The sequence below is a fragment of the Macaca mulatta genome, chromosome 8 (assembly GCF_049350105.2).
Source record: "Macaca mulatta isolate MMU2019108-1 chromosome 8, T2T-MMU8v2.0, whole genome shotgun sequence".
NCBI lineage: Eukaryota > Metazoa > Chordata > Mammalia > Primates > Cercopithecidae > Macaca > Macaca mulatta.
The window spans coordinates 113,421,289-113,444,884 of NC_133413.1; the positions used below are offsets into that span (position 1 = coordinate 113,421,289).

The 23,596-nt window shown below is 39.6% G+C and overlaps 2 protein-coding genes across 3 annotated transcripts in view; both read left to right on the forward strand.

Annotated features, from left to right (window-relative positions):
* The window catches only part of ATP6V1C1 (ATPase H+ transporting V1 subunit C1), a 90,160-nt gene extending 80,985 nt beyond the window's left edge, over positions 1 to 9,175 (forward strand). Inside the window, exons 11-13 of one of the 2 annotated variants that reach the window (XM_077942289.1) lie at positions 863 to 960; positions 2,466 to 2,592; positions 4,888 to 9,175. In XM_077942289.1, coding sequence (XP_077798415.1) covers positions 863 to 960; positions 2,466 to 2,592; positions 4,888 to 4,983 — 321 coding nt within the window. In that variant the 3' untranslated portion in view covers positions 4,984 to 9,175. 2 annotated transcript variants of the gene reach the window in all.
* The window catches only part of CTHRC1 (collagen triple helix repeat containing 1), a 403,638-nt gene that overhangs the window by 84,243 nt on the left and 295,799 nt on the right, over positions 1 to 23,596 (forward strand). The gene's annotated exons all lie outside the window — the stretch shown is intronic.

Here is a 23,596-nt window from a genome sequence, read left to right on the forward strand (position 1 = left end):
TGTGAGAGGAAATGAAGGGATATACTGAAAATTATTTCCAGGTACTTTATAAGCCATATCAACTAGGAGGAAACTAATTCCTCCAAGTAATGTCCAAAATAACCAGCTTTTTAGGGAAAACCCAAAATCCTTTTATAGGATAGATATTTTGACCAAAGATTTCCACTTTGTTTTGCTATCCTTTTTGCTTTAATTAATTGGTTGGTACATCCAAATGAGCCTAATAATGTTATCCAAGTAAGTGTTAGCTGAATTGTTAATGTATGTCTTTTAAGTATCGAGAGAGAAGGTATTTAAAATCCACTTAATCGTCCTAAATATATGAAGTTTAAAAAGAACTTACACTACATAATTTAGAATGTAAAGAGATTTTAGATGTCTAGACCAACTCCCTTTTTTACAGATGGGAAAACTAAGAGCTAGGGCTGTTAAATGACTTGCCTACATAACTGTTTATCTTTGTTATGAAGTTGTTTGTAAGTTGAATTTTATTTTACATGTATTAAATATTTTAGAGTATTGTGTAGTAAATTCAGATCTTTTTATTTTGATTTTTAAACCTAAGGCATTTCTATATTTTGTACCGGTTTAACTACTTTTATTAAAATATATACCTTTTTCTGTGTTAGTGAATTGGTTCAATGCATTTTAGCATCTGTTGAGATCACTCAGTAGTGGCTCACCTTTTAATCTAATTTAAGGTAAAATATCTGAGATAATGAGAATAATAGTGAAACATGTAGAAAGTGAATTATGTGACTTAAGTCTTCTATAGATTCCTAATATGTAGTCACTTAAAAAAATTTATCTAATTGCTATTTCTAAGACCAAATTTGTGGTAATTTTTTTTTTCTTTTTATAGGGACCACTTGTGCGGTGGCTGAAAGTGAATTTTAGTGAAGCATTTATTGCATGGATTCATGTGAAAGCGTTACGGGTTTTTGTTGAGTCTGTTTTAAGGTAAAGAAAGTTAATTGTCAAACTTGGAACTGAAGAGTTCATAGATGCCTTACATTGGACCTCTTTATTATAACAGAGTCCAGCAATAGGAAGTTGATTTGGAGAAACCAAAGGGCCAATCATGAGACGGAGGTTGTCAGTATCATCATACAGCTTATACAATGCATATTAGTCTTGTTCTTTAGCACCAAGTTTAGAAAAAGAGATTTATGCTGCCATACCCTCAGGTTCTTTTTCTTGTGTGGGTACTTAAAAGTAGATTAAATATTAACCAATATTTGTTTAAAAGGAAGATCTTTCAGATGTTTTATATGTCACTGGACACATAGTATGCTGATGACTTATTGGAATCATTTCATATTAACCTAAAGTATTTTTATATTTTGAGATACTTAAAACATCACATTCTGATCCAATGTATGGGTTGCTCATATTAGAAATAGTTCTTAAAAACCCAGAACTTGGCCGGGCACAGTGGCTCACGCCTATAATCCCAGCACTTTGGGAGGCTGAGGAGGGCAGATCACGAGGTCAGGAGATTGAGACCATCCTGGCTAACATAGTGAAACCCCGTCTCTACTAAAAATATAAAAAAATTAGCCAGGTGTGGTGTCAGGCACCTGTAGTGCCAGTTACTTGGGAGGCTGAGGCAGAGAATCACTTGAACCCAGGAGGTGGAGGTTTCAGTGAGCCGAGATTGCACCACTGCATTATTGCACCACTGCACTCCAGCCTGGGCAACAGAGTGAGACTCCGTCTGAAAAAACAAAAAAAAAGAAAAACACCCCAAAACTTATGTGTAACTATGCTCACTATTTTTAAATTTTTTCAAATTTTCAAAGTAGATGTGGGTAACCTCATGTTATTACCATAAAAGTATCTGCTGATCTTACTTATTATTACTTCCTGAGGATATTCATATATTACCTTACAAATTGAATGGTAAGCCGGGTGCAGTGGCTCACGCCTGTAATCCCAGCACTTTGGGATGCCAAGGTGGGCGGATCATGAGGTCAAGAGATGGAGACCATGCTGGCTAACATGGTGAAACCTCGTCTCTACTAAAAATACAAAAATTAGCTGGGCGTGGTGGTGCGTGCCTGTAATCCCAGCTACTCGGGAGGCTGAGGCAGGAGAATGGCTTGAACCCAGGAGGTGGAGATTGCAGTGAGCCAAGATTGCACCACTGCACTCCAGCCTGGCGACAGTGAGAATCCGTCTCAAAAGAAAAAAAAAATGGAATGGTAATTGAAGTAATTCCTAGCAATTGGCTTAGAGATTTCTAGTGGACAGTGAGTACCAAAGTTTTACGTTTCTGTTTATATTAAAGTTTTTTGTGTATATTAGTTTCAGTTTCTATATATATTAGTTGAACTTGTAAAAGTAAAGTGAGATACTGTCTCCCTGTTAACCATGATTAAAGAGTATGAGAATATTTGCTTTGAAAAGAACATCTCTTTACATGTTTGCTTGTATTGCATACTGTATTTCTGCTTTTTTATAAGGTATGGCTTGCCAGTGAACTTCCAAGCAATGCTACTTCAGCCTAATAAGAAAACTTTGAAGAAACTGAGAGAAGTATTACATGAATTGTATAAACATCTAGACAGCAGTGCAGCAGCTATTATTGATGTAAGTACATATTAGCCCAGTAGAGTAAGAATTGAAGTGAATTTCAGAAAAAAATGATTGAAAGAAGATAGAAAAGGGAGAGTAAGTATGATACTTAATCATTTTTTATTACTTTGAGGTTCTCAATTTGTTACATGAACATAGTAATTTACATCGTTTACCCTGTTTTATACTAATTATAGCTGTGTTTTGCTTCTTGGCATTTCTACAAGCTGATAGTTATCTTGCTGTGTATCAGATGTTTATAGCTGCAGAAATACAGAAACCAGTGATACTAGTTATTTATAAAAACTATAAATTGCAGAGAGGAAGAAAATAAGCAGTTATTTTAATTTTATTTGGTAGAAGCGAGAGAGTCAATAGATGAGTATTTTCAAGGTAGGTTCATTTTTCTAAAATGGCAAAATGGCGTATCTGGGCATGGTGACACATGCCGGTAGTCTCAGCAACTCAGGAGGCTGAGGCGGGAGGATCACTTGAGCCCAGGCCTTCGAGACCAACCTGGATAACGTAGCAAGACCCCATCTGAAAAAAGAAAAAAAACAGACCAAAAATATATATATATATGTGTTTATATCTTCTTTTAAACAAAAGTGTTATTTTTTAAACAAAAGAAGATATAAACAGAGTTACTCGTGTTTTTTTGTTGTTTTTTTGTAGTTTTTCTGTAAAGTCCCAGAAGTAGAATTTGCAGGGTCGTAGGTTATGTACATTGTAATGGGCCGCCGGGCATGGTAGCTCGCCTGTAAACCCAGCACTTTGGGAGGCTGAGGCGGGTGGATCACCTGAAGTCAGGAGTTCGAGACCAACCTGGCCAACATGGTGAAACCCCATCTCTACTAAAAATACAATAATTAGCTGGATGTGATGGCGGGCACCTGTAGTCCTAGCTACTCAGGAGGCTGAGGCAGGAGAATCACTTGAACCGGGTGGGGGTGGTTGCAGTGAGCCAAGATTGTGCCACTGCACTCCAGCCTGGGTGACAGAGGGAGACTCTGTCTCAAAAAAAAAAAAAAAATTGTAGTGGACTTTTATTTTATATTTTTGGTTTTAAATATCTTGCTGATTTTTTTTTCTTTTTAAAAGTTTAGGGTGGATGGTAGTATCTCACATAGGCATTAATTAGAACTATGAAAAATCAGTTTTTCTTGATAGAAGGAAATGTAGGAAATGACTTGCTAAACTTGTTTTATTTTTCTTTCTTTCTTTCTTTTTTTTTGAGATGGAGTTACGCTCTTTTGCCCAGGCTGGAGTGAAGTGGCATGATCTTGGCTCACTGTAACCTCCGCCCCCTAGGTTCAAGCAATTCTCCTGCCTCAGCCTACCAAGTAGCTGGGATTATAGGTGCCTGCCACCATGCCTGGCTAATTTTTGTATTTTTAGTAGAGATGCGGTTTTGCCATGTTGGCCAGGCTGGTCTTGAACTCCTGACCTCAGGTAATCCACCCACCTCGGCTTCCCAAAGTGCTAGGCTTACTGGCATGAGCAACTGCACCTGGCTGACTAGCTACACTTTCATGAAATTGTGGATAAAATAAGAGGTCTAATTATTTGATACATAAATGTTCTAGCAGTAAATTCTTACAACATGCATATATAAAAAGTGTTATCCTTGCTTGTTTTTTGTTTTGCCATCAGATCTTGCTCTGTTGCTCAGTCTAGAATGCAGTGGCATGATTCTGGCTCACTGGAGCCTCAACCACTATGCTCAAGTGATCCTCCCACTTCAGCCTCCCATGTAGCTGGGACTATGGGCACGCACCACTACTCCTGGTTAATGTGTTTATTTTTATTTTTTGTAGCTATAGAGTCTCACTATGTTGCCCAGACTGGTCTTGAACTCCTGGGCTCAAGGCGTTGGCCTCTCAAAGTGCTGAGATTACAGAATAAGCATTACTTTTAAATCATACTTGCTTTATTTTTACTCCACATTTTGTAAGTCTTGTATCGCATCAACTCAGTATTCTAAGTCCAAGATTTAAAAAGTTAATTTTTACAGTGTACATAAAAAAGGTTGGTGGGATCATGCTAAATACATATGCAGGCTTTGCAGTCAGAGTGCTTGAACTTGGCTTTACGACTTACTGTCTGTGTTTCCTAGGAGAAGTCAGTCTTTCAGAGGTTGTTTTCTTATTTGCAAAATGGGAATAATGTCTAACTCAGATAAATTAACCTTAAGTGCATACATTTAGCCCAGAGTAGATGTTCAATAAAAAGGTAAATGTTAATACTTAGCTTTCTTTTTTTCTGAGTTCTGTAAATACAAAATTGAGTAATTGTCTATTTTTTCCATAGGCTCCTATGGATATTCCAGGTTTAAACCTGAGTCAACAAGAATACTACCCCTATGTGTACTACAAGATTGATTGCAACTTGCTGGAATTCAAGTGAAAATGGGCTCCTCCCCCAACAATCCTGTCCTTGTGTTGGTGTGTGCTAACAGAAATAAGTTGCAGTATGGTCGTACTTTCACCTCTAGTATCCTTTGCTTGCTTCTGACCCCCTTTCGTAGGTGAATTCTCCCACAGTGGTCTGTATCTCAACATTTTCTTTTTAAAGGAAAATATATATATATATAGTTTCTTTTTATTGATCAGGTCTGTAAATGTGTACTAAAAAAATCAGAGTTTATTTATAAACAGAATAGTTTATTTAAAGAGAAGGTCTTTTCCTTATTGATATCATGGTATGCATTAATTCCATTTGTTACTATTGTGCACAAAAGCCCTGTTCACAAGGGAATAGTGTAAACATTTATACTGTTTTGTTCACTGTATTTAGTAGACATAACTGTTGAATAGTTACTGAATCGTGATGTAAAGAATATGTGACCATCTTCAGGTATGGGATTTCTAAATGTTTCAAATTTCAATCAATGAGCACTGTCAACACCCACAGGAAGAATAAAATTACCTGTGCAAAGGTGTATTGTGGTGTGTGTAACTTAAGATTACAGTTCAGTTTGAGAGTTAAATGATGTCATAGCTCACTTGCTATGATACTGCCAGGATTTTGTTATGTGCTGAGGTGTAACCATTTGTGTTATCTGACGTATGATTTAATTGAGCCAAATTTGGGTCAGAACTAAATTTGAAGATTACTTCTCAGTATATGATGGGTATTTACATTTGAACACTAGAATTTTAGGTCTCTCAAATAAGTATAGGGCCAGTTTTGAATAAAGTCTAGCAGAACTATGCAGCTTTAGTCATTTGTTTTGTCTAAATCTGTATTTTACGTATTTTCTTCTTAAGATCTATAATTTTGGCATTTATGTCATTTGTGACGTCTGAAAATAGAGACATTGGTGGCCTTTAAAATCTCAGAAGTGAATGACTTAGTGTAGTGTCCTGAAAGAGCTTTTAAAAGAGGATTTTGTGGCAATGCTTCTCTTACTATGTACTCACAGGTTTGCAAATGGGAGAAAGAAGTTTACATTTCAGTTTAGGGGCATGTCTAAGCTGTGCTATTCCCTTTAGAAAATTAGCCTCCAGAATATTTTGTTTCAAAATTTTATGTCATTTCATAAATAACTTTAAGCAAATACAGATGTCCACAATGTAGAACATGAGAGACCCCCTCCATCAATTTCCACCTCCCAAGGGAAGTTTATGTATTTTTCTAGGCCCTTTTCTATGTCTTTACATCTCTCTCACACACACACATATACACACACAGAGTTTATTTTTAATAAAATAGGATTATACTATGCACATTCTGTCACTTGCTTTTTTGCTTAATAGTATATCTAAGATAATCCTTTATGTCAGTGAAGCTAGAGCTACCTCATTCTTTTAACCAGCTACATGGTGTTCCATCGAGTGTCTGCCATCATGTGTTTAGCCGAGTGAATGGTTAGTCTGCTTGTTTTTAGTTTTTGCTGTTAACAAACACTGCTGCAGTCAGCATCCTTGCACAGATTTCTTTGTATACTTGTATTAGTTTTTCTGTAAGATCCCAGAAGTAGAATTTGCAGGGTCGTAGGTTATGTACATTTAAGTTTTTGACACTCACTGCCAATTCCTCTGTCAGAATTCTAAACTAAAGACATGTTTGGAATGTGGATTTATCTTCAGTTTTTCCTTGGACAAGAGAAAGCTGTGAAAAATTTTGATATCAGAAAATTCTGGTTTTTTGTCTTCTTTTGCAAAACATGTCACTAACCTGAAGCTCAGCCACACAGTGACTTTTAAGGTTTTATTTAGACTTTACTGTTGTTCTCATGAGAATAGGTACAGACTGCGTAAGGTTTAAAATCCCAGCATATGTCGAAACTACGGGACTTTCACTGTGGTTTCCGCCAGGGGACTTACAGCAGAGTGGCTGAGCGCATGCTCTGAGGCCAGGTCCCAGCTCTGCTGCCGACGAGCTGTGTTGTCCTGGGCAGAATGGTCTCTGAGTTCCAGTCCCTCCTCTGGAAAATGGGCATGGTTAGAGTGGCCACCTCGTTAGGGATGTTGGGGTGAGTTGGTGTGACCCCATGTGCACAGAGAGTGCTGCGAGTGGTGCACCGTGAGAGGCTGATGCAGGTACTTAGCCCTTGGGGAACACATGTAGTTCCTTTTCACTGTGTTTAATTTGGGAAAATCCAGGTCCACATCATTGTAGAGTCCAAGGGTTAGAAGGAAGTCATTGTGTCTAACATAACGTCGGAGCAGTTTGTGTCACTGAGCTCCAGTCTGTGCTGGATTATTGATATTGTTGGTGGCCGTCACCATTCCTGGGAAGGGACTGTCCCAGGCCACTTGCCTCCCCGAGGAGTCTCCTGGTTCTCCTCGAGGATAGTGCTTAGATAACAGACTCATTAAACATTTACTGAGCGTCTGTCAGGAATCATTCACATCCACACCATCCTCCCGGCCCCTCCCTGTGTTGTTCATGGAGGGAGCACTGGCAGTCCCCATTTTCATGTATGGAGACTTCAGGTCAAATAAGTGAATTATTTGTTGAGTTACAAATTTTGAGCCAGTCAGAATTTGAACCTAAGATTTCTGACTGCGGGGTGTCACACTTCCCGCCCCACACTCAACTGTTGTATGAATGAGCCAGACACATTCCTTGACCTGAGTCCGAGATGGACAATGGTATAGGGAAGATACTAGGTATGGAGAATCAGATGTTAACTTGTATTGCTATTTGGTTTGGTTTTTTTGAGACAAGGTCTTGCTCTGTCACCCAGGCTGGAGTGCAGTGGCATGATCAGGGCTTACTGCAGCCTCAACCTTGACTGCCTGGGCTCAAGCAATCCTCCCACCTCAGCCCCCCAAGTAGCTGGGCCTACATGTTTGCACTACCATGCCTGGCCAATTTTTTAAATTTTAGCACAGATGAGGTCTCACTATGTTGCCCGGGCTGGTCTCGAACTCCTGAGCTCAAGGGTTCCTCCTGCCTCAGCCTCCCAAAGTGTTGGAGTTACAGGTGTGAGCCACCGTGCCTGGCCTGTGTTGCTATTATTTTTGGCAGGAACCCAGGAGTCCAGAACATTTCATCTGTGATGGGTTAGATAATGTGTCTAGTTGTTTGCATGCCAATCTTAGTAGCCTCAGTTATTCAACCTAGGAGATTTTTCTACCTCTCTACTACCCTGCTGAAGTTGCTCTTCAGCAGAAAATCTTTGTGGAACATATTCCACACTTTGAAATCTTCGTGGGACAAAAGATCTTTGTGGAACCAATCTTTGTGGAACATATTCCAGCTTTTTGAATGAGTGCATATCCAGTAGTACCTTTAAAGTTATACTTTGTACATAACAAATACTCAGCAAATGTGAACCTTTATTTGCTCTTACTTCAAAATTAGTCCCAAATGTTGGAAATAAAATATAGGACATTGATCTAGATATGAGGTTTTTCTCCTTCATTCTCAGATGTTGAAGAAATCAAAGTAGCATATGCACAAGGTTAAAAACCACATATACAAATATTATAGAACAGCTTATAATGAAAACTTTGCCTGCCTTTATAAAAAATGTGATTATCTTCTTCTGTTAATGTCAATAAAAGATGGTTTGTCCTAGAAGGTCTAAAAATGGTATTATGTTCTGGAGGAAACCTAGCAAAAACTTTCCTAGTTTAGTACTTGTCTCTAAATTGATGTTCACCCATTTCAATATTGCAGACTTGTTCATGGTCTTTATTTTTCTAGCGTAGGTAACAGTTGATTCTTTAGATTCATATATGCAGGAAATTCTTGCTTTCTAAAAAAAGGAATATGGGACATTGGAACCATTTTATTCATCAGTGGATTTACCCTTAGAGTATTTTTAGATCTGAGCTGATGACTTGTTAGAGAAAAAGGGAACAGAGTAAAGCCATGGAAGCCGGGAACAGTAGGAGACTGCCGCCTGGCATGGTTTCTTCTTCTGGAGAAGATGAAACTGAGGAGAAACAAGAAAACATCCTTCATACCAAGAATGGTCAAGATGATGCAAGAAGAAAAAGGCTTTCAAACAAATCAGAAGGCAGTCAACAAACACAAGGGGGACATTCCTTCTCTGGCAGTTGCTCAAAACTGAAATTACTTACTGTGTACACTGGGGCTTGTACTTGGGGAATTTAATAAAAATGCTCATTACCAAACTCCATAGAGATGTGGTTTAAAGTCTTAAGTAGATCCGAGGAATAACCTACATTTTAAACAAATACCCAGGAGAATCAGAGGCTAGGGGTTAGTCAGTTATTATCGGATACTGTCTTTTAAAGATTCTTCCTCTGAACCCTCAGATTCGGGTGTTGATTTAGAGTTTATAAGCATCTTGAGGTCTCATTCAAATAGTGATTCTTCTCTATTCACAGAGACCACACTTACTAGAATCTTCATGGGTAAATCAGCTTTTTCTACTGTCATTTGAAGAAATATTCCACATCGTTAAATCAGTAGAACTGGAGATTTCTGTCTCAGCAGAAATTGATCAATAAAGATGTGTTTTGCCCTTGGAAGGCCATAGAATATCAAGTTGAAATTTGCAAGAACTCTTAAGATGATCAAGGTCACATTTTCATCTTTTAATTGAGAACTCATTCTGGACATGATGTATCACTGTTTTTAAAGTGTAAAAAGGAACAACCAAGCAGACTTTGAAAGAATGGTTTATGTGAGGAAGCCTTCCTCCCCCCCAGAAAAGGGCTATTAAGATGAAAGTGAAAAAAGGAGTTGGAGGCAGCAAAGGTTATTGTTGATGTTGGACAAAGGAAGGAATAAACTGTATGATGCCACCTTGAACTTGAAAGTCATTTGTTTTTAACTAGAAGATGAACAGGAACTATTTAGAATATCAAATCCCAAGAACAGCTTTCATGTATTTTGTTAGTTCCTAGATACGTGGATGACCTCACCACAAAGTCCTGTGACAGATCTTAATTATTTTTTTCACCAGCACAACTTGCTGTATTTTACATAAACTATATAGATGCATATTTATACTGTTTCTCAAGAGTGCTTTATAGTCCAGTACAGGTTTTGTGCATTGTTAGACACTTGTTTTTTGAATAGAAATTGTGACTATGCAGATACCATATTTTACCACAAGAGGGCACTCTGGTGCCATTGAAAAGCAAACAGTTTCTCCTCGCTGCATTTTTGGTTCTGACATGTACAGTCAGTTTAGAGAAACCTATACTCCACTGCAGTCTGGTCTGGTATATTTTGTTACAAGCATTTATTAATATAAAGTTTTCAAAAAATGTTAGATGACTTATTTATTTTGTGACACTCTAGCCTCTGTATTTGTGTGTGTGCATAAAACCCACACACCTTTCAGCAGACCGGTGCCAGCCAGTGGCAGTTTTCACTGAAGATCAAATGAAAAAGGTAAGGATATATGTATGTGTGTGCACGTGCATCATCACTTACTCAGTTACTGAGCATGCCCTATGAACCAGGCATTGCATTAGGCGTTGGGGATTTAATGCAAGCCGTCAGATGGGCACAGTGCCTACCTGCCCTGATGGGGCATGCAGCCTGGTGATCTGGTGGCAGTCTTACTGGACAAAACACAAACCTGGCAACCCTAAGGTAGGAAAAGGATTTTACTGATCTGTGAAACCTACAGTCTGAAAACATACTGATTTAAGGGTATCTGTCCAGGAAAGTCAACCTATGTTGTCAGTGGGTAAAGAATAGACACATCATTTTGTCACGTTTGACCACCTAGTCGGCCTGGCTTAGCACTGTCCACAAGAATTTCCTATGATGGACATTCTATAGCTGTGCTACCCAATGTGGTAGCCCCTAGTCACATGTGACTGAAGATCACTTGAAATGTGGCTAGTGTGACTGGAACTGAATTTTTTTTAATCTGTTTTTTTCTTTTTTTTTTTGAGACAGGGTCTGGCATTGTCGCCCAGGCCGCCTTCTGGGCTCAAGCCATCCTCCCTTCTCAGCCTCCCAAGTAACTAGGACCACAGGCACACACCACCACATCCGGCTTTTTTTTTTTTTTTCCAGGTAGAGACTCCTCACTATGTTGCCTAGGCTGGTCTCAAGTTCCTGAGCTCAAGCAATTGGCCTGCCTTGGCCTCCCAAAGTGCTGGGATTACAGGTGAAAGCCACTGCACCTGACTAACCTTATTTAGCTAATTAAATAGCTACATGTGGCTGGCGGCTACTGTGCTGGACATACAGGTCTAGTTGGTCACACCTGGCTAATGAGCCTTTTTGACCTTGAGTTTCCAGTATAGCCCATATCCTTTGGCTTTTTCGTTTGTTTTTATGACTGTACGAGCCAGCCTTGCTTCTGCTTACTTTGATTGCCACATTTAACATCCCCGCAAGCCTGAGAGAGGAAAGGATTGCTCTTGGTATCATTGTTGATGTGCCTCAGATTGCTACGCAGGACAGCATTCTCTTTGACCACAAAAGACAACTACATATACTTTGTGCATTGATGTGCACAAGAGTAAACTGGTTGTTGTATTGAAAGACCAGAAGCTGTTTCTGACGGGAAATATTGAATCCGCAGAATTGAAAACACAGCTGTGTGGTTCTAATGGGAATATAATTTCTCCTGTCAATCACTGCTCGCTTAGTATCCATTGTGTGCAGGGCATTCACTATTCCAGCCTCTGCAGGGAGACATCAGGGAGATGCTCACCACGTGCTTTTGAATGACATTATTTGTCTTTATTGACTGAGAAATGTAAGAGGTTCATAAAACATTGAAACCATTAAGGCCTTATTTGAGAAGTCTAGCAACTCACCGTTGACCTTGGAAAGAGGCAAATAGGAAGGGGAGAGCCCTCTGTCAGAGACTTGTTTTCCATCAGTGACATGTGGCATGGATTTTACCTCCTACTGTCAGCTGGCCACCCTCTGCGTTCAGGCTTGTGAAGCATTCTGGAGGCCTCCCGCCCCATCCTCCACTCCCAGCTCTTCTTTTGGCATCTCCACTGGCCATATTTCTTTCCAGGTCTATTCTGACAGCCTCCTAACTGGCCACTTGTCCCCGGTCTCTGGTCACCTTCAGCTCACCCTGGCTGTGAGGCCGGAGGACTGGCAAGTCACTGCTCAGAAATCCCGAATTGCTGCTCACTTGCCCTCAGGATAAAGTCTCTGTTCAAACTGGACTTCTTTCCGTTTTAGAATTGGCTTCTCTATGTGTTCTCTGAAAGGAGAATATCGTTTACTGTTTGTTGATTCGATGGCGGCCGCTTTGGAGGAGGAATTGAGACCGTAGATGATTCCTAGGGATGCTCCAGCAGTCTCCTTTCCTGCCTCCTCCAAGTGGGACACATGGGCCAGCTTCACATCTGTGCTCTCTCAGGATGTAAAATTGTGGGCAGCCTAGCATCCCAGGGTCTGAATCATTCCTTCCTCTGTAGAAGAAGGATAATTGAGGATAACACTATAGGACTATTGTGAGAATGAGGATTAAACTGCAGGTCCAAATCTTCTAGCAAGGTACATGGCACAGATGAGGGGCTCAACATATTAACTGCTGCTGTTATTGTTAGTACTACCCTTTTCCATGCTGCATGATTTGTGTTTCTTTTTTGCCTATTGCCTCATATCTTACGTGAGTTGAAATTAGTTCCTCTTTAACTGCATCTGTTTAGAAGGCAGATTTCCCATTAAAAACCTGCTGGCATCACATGACCAGCAAGTTCAAATCCAAGACAACTGAAACCATATATTCACACAAAAACCTGTACACAAAAGTTCTTAACAGCATTATTCATAATAGCTAAAATTGGAAACAACCCGAGTGAGCATCAACTGATGAATGAGTGGATAAACAAAATCTGGTGTATCCACACGGTGGAATATTACTCAACCATAAAAATAAATGAAGTACTGACCCATGCCACAACATGGATGAACCTAGAAAACATCAGGCCAAGTGCAAGAAGCCAGACACACAAGATCACATATGACTTCATTTATAGGAAATGTCATGCGTAGTGAAATAAATCGGTATAGAAAGAAGATTTGTGGTTGCCAGGAACCAGGATGGGAAGGGATTTGGTGGTGACTGCTAATGGGTACAGGGTTTCTTTAGGGGCAATCACGTTCTGGAGTTAAAATAGTGCTAATGATCGCACAACTTTATGAATGTATTAAAAACCACTGAATTGTATACTTTAGAAGGTGAATGTTACGGTATATGAATTGTTTCTCAATTTAAAAAACCTACCAGGAATTAGCTCAGATTTTCTACAAATTCTCTTAATTCTTTGCTTATCTGTTTATATCAATAGAGTTTTAAAAAGTTAATTTGAATTCCCTTTTATGAATGGTAAGGAGATTTGCCCTTTGGGGTTTCACTTCGTCCAGTGCTCTTGCTGTCGATTCTGTCTGTTTGCCTTTTTTGGTGTTTTCGTTTGTCTACTCAGCATCTCAGTTGGCCTTGGCTGCAGCCATCTGCAGCCGCCTCCTCCACTTGGGGGTTAGGTCGCAAATCTGTCCCAGAGTAGCTCATCTCACCGGTTATCACATTAGCAGTCACTCATGTCAGCAGTCCCTGAAGAAAAGATAGCTGGCTGGCTGGGGATAAGGCGTCTGAAACTTTGCTGGTCTGATGATATCTTTCTGTTGTTTCAGTACACGTGTCACTGGCAACTTGCTTAGGTAAAAGTGCCCATAGTTCCATCATTTGTTCAGCAACCATTTGCTGAGGGCAGAATCCTCGTTCACTTAGTGAATACTTAGTAATTGTTCAATACCTGGGTGCTAGGGCAGGAGCAGCCAAATGAGAAAAAGGACGCTGTCCGCATGGAGCCTACCTGCTGGTGGACGATACACAATAAACAGTGAACAAGGTTAAGGCGTTTCGCCCTCTGCACCTGTAAGGCCATTGAGGACTGACCTGGACTGGGAATAGGTAGGAAGAGCTGCTTCAGAGGGGTGTCTAGATGTACCCCAGAAGATGCCAGCCACGTGAAGACGTAGGGGAAGGAGGTGGCTCAGGGAGGTTGGGTAACAGAGGGTCGGCCTGGCAATAGCCGAGTGAGTGAGGGTGTGTAACAGAGGGTCGGCCTGGCAATAGCCGAGTGAGTGGGGGTGTGTAACAGAGGGTCGGCCTGGCAACAGCCGAGTGAGTGAGGGTGTGGGATGTGCAGCAGATGCACCAGGCAGGGTCTTCAGAACATGAAGAACTCAGACTTTTTTCTTCTGACAAAGGGAACCCATTTTAGGGTCTCGTGTGCATGTTTCGAGGATCACCCCAGCAGTAGTCATACTTGTGTGTTTGTAACCCCAATTTCTTACGTCGTGCTTGACACATGTCATAGTAGGCACTGGGCTGTGGTTCATAACTGAAGTGGATGAATTCATGGAGAATGTACTAAACCCAGAAGTGTGCCAGACTGCACCCGAAAGTTCTCTGCAGCTTCTCAGACTTTAAGAGTGTTTTGCAAACATACTGAATGCTTTGCCTGGATCTTTCTGTGAAGATCCAGGCAGAACTTAGTAGTAGTAATTCGCAAAATTTATTATTAAATTCTTTTGCGACTGCCTTGATTTCTTCACATAGTCATCATCTGTTTATCAAATTGGAATTTTAAATAATATTTGACACATCACTGGTTGACTCCACAGCTCCGGTTGACTCCACAGCTCCAAATCAGTCACACGGTAGTCTTTTGATGATAGCCAACATGTGACAACAGGGATATTTTGCATGAGGCAGGGAGCATTCTGGTTTCCTTTTCATTTTTCCAATATGTCATATTTCTCGCTTCCACTCTTCTTAGAGGGGAGGGTTGTCTTTTTGCTTCAAACTATTATAGGCTTTTGCTGAGAGACAAGAGGCTATGATCCCCACTTAGTAGAATAAGTGTTTAAGTCCAGCATATAAATTGTTGCTGCTCCAACTTCTCTCTGTCCCTGCCTCTTAAGTCATTTAAGGTATTTGTTTAGGTAGCTATATCGGATTTCTTCTGTTTTCCAGGGGAAATACAGCAACTTTGGAGAGACGTTAACATGGGAATATATGAATTGATTGCTTGAGAAGTGTTAGTGTTAGTTCTGGAATGGGGTCCTGTGTCATTAGGCACTTACGTTGAAAGGAAATGTAAAATTTTCCATAGTCACAGCTTTCCAGATTTTAATTGGCTGCTTGCCCTTGTGTCAGACTTTCTTTTCTAAAATAAATGTTTTGGATGGCTCTTATCTTTACAACCAGGCACACAGCTTCAGTTCCTGCTGACTAGGAAAGTTAACTCTTCAGCTACATGGTGGTACACAATGTTGTCCCTGCTCAGCAGCCCTTGAACACTCTTTAAATCCCACATTAGAGTTGCAAAGAGACAGTAACATTTATTTGGTGCCTCATTTTTTTTTTTTTTTTCTGAGATCAGATCTCGCTCTGTCCCTCAGGCTATATAGTGCAGTGGTGCCATCAGGGCTCACTACAGCCTCAACTCCCAGGCCCAAGTGGTCCTCCTGCCTCAGCCTCCTGAGTAGGTGGGACCACAGGCACACTCAGATATTTAAAAAAATATTTTGTAGACTATGTTGCCTGGGTTGCCATTGTTTATCCATTTATTTATTTATTTATTTATTTATTTATTTATTTACCTTTTTTGTTGCCTAGTTTCCCCCGTTTGCTTCTTAATTTTGGTTGTTCAAAATCTTTCTTTTAACATTTTGGTTCCTCTTCAACCTTGGGAATTCTTCTGTTTCTATTCTTTCTTGCCTTTTCCTTGCTTCATTTCAGGACTCCTTTCCAATGAACTTGCCATTTTTTTCCTGCAAGGATTGTAGTTTAAATGAAAGCCCACTTGCTTGAAACTTTATGTAGCTAAGCAACTATTTCAAATTCTTTCTCAGGTTGACGGTAATAAATGATAAAATCATGCAGTGAGGTAGTGTGTTAGTTCTCCAAAGACAAGAGTTCAGAGTTCTGAGTTCTCTAAAGACAAGAGCCAGTATATGAAGAGGTTTATTATAAGAAACTGGCTCACATAATTACAGAGGCTGGTAAGTCCAAAATCTGCTGAGTAGATGTCCTGGTTTGAGTCGGAAGGCTGGAAGCTGCTGTGGAACCCGGAAGAGCTGAGGTCCCAGTGCAAAGGCATCAGGCAGGAGAGTGCAGTCTTACCAGGGTCAGCCTTTTGTTCTAGTCAGCCTTCAACTGATTGGGTGAGGCCCACCCACATTATGTCTGCTTTACACAAGACAACTAATTTAAATGTTAATTTCATGTAAAACACTGATATGGTTGGGCTATGACCCCACCCAAATCTTATCTTGAATTGTAGCTCCCATAATTCCTTTGTGCTGTGGGAGGGACTTGGTGGGAGATAATTGAATCATGGAGGTGGTTTCCACCATCCTGTTATCATGGTAGTGAACAAGTCTCACGAGGTCCGATGGCTTTATAAGGGGAAACCCCTTTCACTTGGCTCTCATTCGTCTTGTCTGCTGCCATATGAGATGTACCTTTCGCCTTCCACCATGATTGTGAGGCCTCTCCAGCCACGTGGAACTGTGAGTTCATTAAACCTCTTTCTTTTGTAAATTGCTTAGTCTTGGGTATGTCTTTATCAGCAGCCTGAAAATGGACTAATACATCATCACAAAAACACCCAGAATAATGTTTGACTGACCATCTGAGCACCCTGAGGCCCTGTCAACTTGATGCATAAAATGAATATCTCAGGCAGCTCTTGCTTTCTCAGTTACAAAAGGCCCCGATCCTGGCCTTGGGGTTATTTGTTGTTTGACATATACAGAAATTAAACCCAAATTTTTTTTAAAAAGGACTGAAGTCTCAATTCCTAACCATGGCATTATTTTTACATTTATACTACTCCGATGCCTGTTTACCACATTTTGTACGCATTCTTTGTACTGGTCTCTGGTCATCTGTCTCCCATTCTTCACAAGAATTGTTCCAAATCTTGTCCCCTTTTCACAGAGTCCCTTCCCAAAACTCGAACTCCTTTGTGCTTTGCTTAAGATCTGGCCTCTTCCTGGATAGGAGAGGTTATTTACCTTGCTGAGGTCACACAGCTACTGTGATAAGACTGGGGTTTAATTTGAAGCCGTTGGTCTTGGTAGTCGTGGGAGCCTGCTGGGTGTTGGCACTGTGCCACGTGCTAAACGCCCCAGACTTCCCCATGCTGGGTCCTCCTCGTGCTGGGAGGGTGTGTCCTCTTCCAGCCAGCGTGCCCTGCCCCTTCTGCATGCCACACTCTGCTCTGATCTTCCGCCCAGCACCTGTCCCTCTGCACACAGGCCTTTGCCGCTTTGTTTGCTCCTAAATTTTCTTCTCTTTTCTGTCTAATTCTCTCCTTTTTATTTGCGTTATATAAACACAGTTCTGTTTCTTTCATTAAGAGACACCTCTCCCACCAGGCACGATGGCTCACACCCATTATCTTAGCAGTCTGGGAAGCTGAGGTGGGAGGATTGCTTGAGCCCAGGAGTTCAAGACCAGTCTGAGCAACATGGTGAGACCCCCATCTCTATTTTTAAACAAATTAGCCAGGCGTAGTGGTGCACACCTGTAGTCTCAGCTACTCAAGAGGTTGAGACAGGAGGATGCCTTGAGCCCAGGAGGTTGAGGCTGCAGTGAGCCAGGATCACACCACTGCACTCCAGCCTGGGTGACAGACCCTGTCTCAAAAAAAAAAAAAAAAAAAAAAAAGACAACCGTTTTCTTTGACCCCTATGTCCCTTTCATTTGAGGAACTATCTATCTTTTCATTTTCCTCCACATTCTTCATTCTTTTTAACCTCCAAAAGAGACCCTCCACCTGCATTACGTGCCTTGCCCTGTTAATAATGTACGAGTGCTATGTATGCTTCATTGTACATAAATGTTTTACTGTGCATTAAGGTCCATTCCCCATGCATATGCGCATGTACATTGCACTAATTACAGTGCACAGCATGTTATAGTGCAAGATTACATAAGATAGATTCAACACTTGGATATTGTCCAGTACATTAATTCCTTTATTTTACATAGGACATAATATCATTGATTGTACATGGCACATTGCATCAAATCAATCCTCAACAACATGCTTATCACCTCCAATAGGATTGCTTTGCTGCAAAGCTTTGATAAGCCAGCAACCTACTCGGGAAATGTCCTTCTTGCTTTGGGCCCGTAAAACCTGGGGGCTTCTAGACTTGAAACTGTACCTGACATCTGGTTCTCACTTCAGGGCCATAGATTTGAAACCACTCATTTGTTCCCCCTAAATAAGACATCTCAGTGACTGATGACTAACTAGCACATGATCACATGTAACTGTGGTGTCATGTATTTGGTATTTTTTAATTTTGGGGGGTGCTGGGATCCAACGTGGCTGCCAATGCCTTGACACAGTCAACTAGATTGTAGCTGTGCTTAAATGGAATATTCTTTACTCACATAAAATCATTTGGTGCTAATTGATTCATGCTCAATGGTCATAATAAAAACAAGATACAGACGGACACATACAAGCAGTTCTTCCTGCCATATATGGTTAACTTTGCAAACCCCTCTACCCTCCTTAAGCTCTTGTAGTATCTGAATAAGTCTTTTATTCTTGCCAACCCTGCCCAAATAAGAAATCTTGTATCTACTGACTGCTAGCTAAAGCTCCTATATATACTCACATGCTATTAAATTTAATTATAAGTTCATCTAGCGTTAACTCAACTCCTAATTAAAGCATTTTTCAAAAACCCAAACAGCAATTAAAAATTAGGCTTTCTAGGCTAAAAATTTTTTCCTACTAAGATTATTGAAAGAGCCTCCAATGCCACATAATTTAGCAGTTTTTCCCCAAGAGACAATTTTCTAGATATAAGTCGATGTAGCTCAGTCCACTAAAGTAAGGCACTGAAAATGCCTAGATGGGTTCATGTAACTCCATAAACACACAGGTTTGGTTCTGGCCCTTCTGTTAATTCTTAGTAAGATTACATATGCAAGTATCTGCATTGCATGTGTAATCAGTAAAAGGAGCAGGCATCAAGCACACTAATTGGTAGCACCTAACATCGTGCTCAACCACACCCCTACAGGAAATAGCAATAATCAAAAGCAATAAATGAAAAGTTTGACTAAACTATGCTAATTTTCCTTAGGGTTAGTAAATTTTGTGTCAGTCACCACAGTCGTAAACCTAAATTAATAAAATCTGAAAAGCACGTTTGTGTTTAGGATAGTGCAAATAAACTACAAAAATGACTTTAATATGATCTGAATACACAATAGCTAAGACCTAAACTGGGATTAGATACCCCATTATGTTTAGCCATAAACTTAAAGTTATTCACTAGAGTACTATCAGCAACAGCTTAAAACTCAAAGGACTTGGTGGTATGATATTTCCATCCCCTCTAGAGAAGCCTGGTTCATAATTAATAAGCAGTGATAAACCTCACTATTTCTTGTCAGTTCAGCCTGTATACTACCATCTTCAACAAACTCTAAAAAGGTCATAAAGTAAGCACAAGTACTTACATGGAAACATTGGGTCAACATGTAGCTTATGAGATGGAAAGAAATTTCTTACAGTGTCTGATTAAAGTACACCCAACTCATGATAAGCTTTATGAAACTACAGGCCAAAGGAGGATCTAGTAGTAAATTAAGAATAGAGAGCTTAATTGAATACGGTTGTGAAGCATGAATAGACCACCCATTACCTTCCTCAAATGCTTCAATAAACCCAAGTTTATAATTAACACAGATCCATCTATAAGAGGATATGTCAGAACAAAGAATAAGGGAAAGGGTGCTTGGACAAACCACGATGTAGTTTAACTCAAGGCACCTGGCTTGTGCCTGGAAGGTTGAACTAAAACTAACAAAATTTAAGAACTACATACACATTTTAACCAAAACATTATTTACAACAGGGAGAATAGGAGATAGAAATTTATTTAGATGCTATAGAAAAAGTACTGTAAGAGAAAGATGAAGTAACTGAAAACAGAACAAAACAAAACAAAGCTTACCCCTTATGCCTTTTGCATAATGAATTAACTGGAACAATTTTACAAAGAAAACTTTAGCTAAAAACCCCAAAACCAGATGAGTTACTCATGGACAGTTACAAGAACAAACTTGTCCATATGGTGAAATTGTGAGAATATCCTTCAGTAGAGGTAAATGCCAATTGAGCTGGGTGAGCGCTGAATTTCAATTCAACCTTAAATTTACCTAAAGAAATATTTAACCTTAATGTAAATTTAAGTGTTAATTTAAAGAAGGCCAACACTTTAGAAACAGGAAACAACCTTTTATAGAATGTAAACTATTAAATTCTGAGTTGGCTTAAAAGCAGCCATCAATTAAGAAAGGGTTCAAGCTCAACAATCAATATCTTAATTCCAACTATTTATATAAACTCCTAATATTTTACTGGACTAACCTATGTATAAATAGAGGCAATTCTGTTAATATAAGTAACAAGAAAAAATTTATCCTTGCAATAAGCTTATATTAGATACAATAGCATTCCTAATGTTAGCTGATAGTTGCCAACTCAATAAATTAAACCAGTCAATTGACTGTTTATCTAAACAAATATTGCAGGGTTCAGTGGCTCACACCTATATTCCAATGTTTTAGGAGTCCAAGGTGGGAGGATTGCTTGAGGCCGGGAGTTCCAGATCCCATCTTTACAAAAAATAAACCAATTAGCTGGGTGTGGTGGCATGTGCCTGTAGTCCTCACTACTTGGGAAACTGAGGTAGGCGGATCCCTTGGGCCCAGGAGTTGGAGGTTGCAGTGAGTCATGATCATGCCACTTGCCCTCCATTCTGGGTGACAGAGTGAGACCTTGTCTCTAAAAAACAAAAAAGACCAGTTGTTAACCCTACACAGGCATCCACTACTGCACTACTTAAGGAAAGATTAAAGAAACTAAAAGGAGCTCAGCAAATACAAACCTTGCCTATTTGCCAAAAGCATTACCTCTCATATAACTAGTATCAGACTAGTATGTCACCTGCCTGGTGACACATGTTCAACGGCTGCAGTATTGTGACCGTGCAAAGGTAGCATAATCATTTGTTTCCTAAATAGGGACTTGTATGAATGACCACAAGAGGGTTCAAGTGTCTCTTACTTCCAATTAGTGAAACTGACCTTCCTGCCCCTACAGAAAGGCAGGGATATTAAAATAAAACAAGAAGACCCTATGGAATGTAAATGAATTAGTCTACATAACACAACTTTAACCTAACTACTCAAAGGAATAACACCTAATCTACCAGACTAAAAATTTTGGTTGAGGTGACTTCAGAGCACAACACAACATCCAAATGATTAAAATCTAGACTAGACCAGTCAAAGTAACATAATTACTTATTAACCTAAGCAATTTAATCAATGGAACAAACTACCCTAGGGATAACAGCACAACCCTATTTTAGAGTTCATTATCAACAACAGGGTTTGCAACCTCGATGTTGAATCAGGACATTCCAACCGTGTAACTACTATTAACGGTTCGTTTGTTCAATAATTAAAGTCTTATGTGGTCTGAGTTCAGACCGGAGCAATCCAGATCCATTTCTACCTATTCAGTATTTCTCCTAGTACAAAAGAATAAGAGAAATAGAGCCCATTTCAAAAAAACTTCCTTAATTTTAATAGATTATATATAATCTCAACCTATAATACTATTAAATGTCCTGCCGAGGACAAGGGCTTATTGAGATGGCAGAGCCCAGTTATTGCATAAAACTTAAAACTTTACAATCAGCTCAACTCCTCTTCTTAACAGCATGTTTATGGTTAATCTTCTACTTATTAGTCCCCCTCTCCTTGCAGTAGCATTGCTAACAGCTGAATAAAAAGTATTAGATTATATACAGTTTCATAAAGGACCTAATATTGTAGGCCCCTATGGCCCATTTCACTTCTTCACTAATGCCATAAAACTATTCATTAAAGAACCATTAGGACCACTAACATCTTCTTTACTATCATATGCCATTGCACCCACCCTGACCCTGACCATTGCACTTACTATGTGAATTCTACTAACCTTACTGTACCCACTAATTAACATGACTATAGGAACACTATTCATTTTAACCACATGAAGCCTACCCATATATTCCATCCTTCAATCAGGATGAGCATCAGTTTGACAATGTGCATTAATTGGTGCACTATGAGCAGCAGCACAAATGAATTTATATGAAGTTATCTCAGCCATCATTATTAGTTCTCTCAATAAGCAAATCATTTACGTTACAACTTTAATTGATACCTGAGAATACATATGACGATGTTTTTCATCATGATCCTTAGCCATAGTATGATTTACTTCAACAGTAGCAAAAACTAATGGAGCCTCATTCAGTTTGACACAAGGTGTTGGAACTTGTGTCAGGCTTTAACATTCAATATGCCGCAGGGCAATTTGTCCTATTTTTTTTAGATAGCATAGTACACCAACGTCATTATAATAAATGCCCTAACCACTATCCATCACCTAGAAGAACTCCATGATATTCACATACCTGAAATTTATACACTCAACTTCATCCTGAACACCCTTTTCCTATCTTATAGTTCTTGACTTTGAGCATTATACCCATGATTCCACTATGATGAACTCATGTACCTTCCATGAAAAAATTTCTAACCACACAAACTAGCCTTATGCATATGACACATCTCAGTACCTATTTTACTACTGCATATTCCACCACACACGTAAGAAATTTGTCTGATAAAATAGTTACTTTAAGAGAGTAAATGATAGATTTAAGTCCTCTTATTTCCCGAATGATAGGAACTGAACCTACTCTAAAGAATTCAAAAATCAGCCAGGTGTGGTGGCTCACACCTGCAATCCCAGCACTTTGGGAGACTGAGGCAGATGGATCACCTGAAGTCAGGAGTTCGAGACCAGCCTGGCCAATATGGTGAAACCCAGTCTCTACCAACAAAACAAAAATTAGCTGGGTGTGGTGGCACACGCCAATAATCCCAGCTACAATAATCCCAGCTACTCTGGAGGCTGAGATAGGAGAATTGCTTGGACCCGGGAGGCGGAGGTTGCAGTAAGCCGAGATCTGACCACTGCACTGCAGCCTGGGAGACAGAGTGAGACTCCATCTCAAAAAAAAAAAAAAAACAAAAAACAAAAAACAAAAATCTCTGTGCTGCCTAATATACCATATTCTATAGTAAGGTCAGCTAAATAAGCTACCAGGCACATATCCCCAAAAACATTGGTTTATATTCTTTCTATACTAATTAATCCCCTATTTTTTCTACCATTCTATTTACTCTCTTCATAGGAAAACAACCACAATATTTAGCTCACATTGATTAATAATCTAAATGGGATTAGAAATAAACATATTAGCCATGATTCCCATTTTAATGAAAAAAGCAAATCCATGATCCACAGAAGCAGCTACCAAATATTTCTTAACACAAGCAACCATATCTATACCCATAATGATAGACAGCATCATTAACATATTGTATTCTGGGCAATTAAGAGTCATAAAAATTCCTAACCAAACAACATCCCTAGTAGTTACCATAGCACTAATGATAAAACTTGGACTCTCCCTATTCCATTTCTGA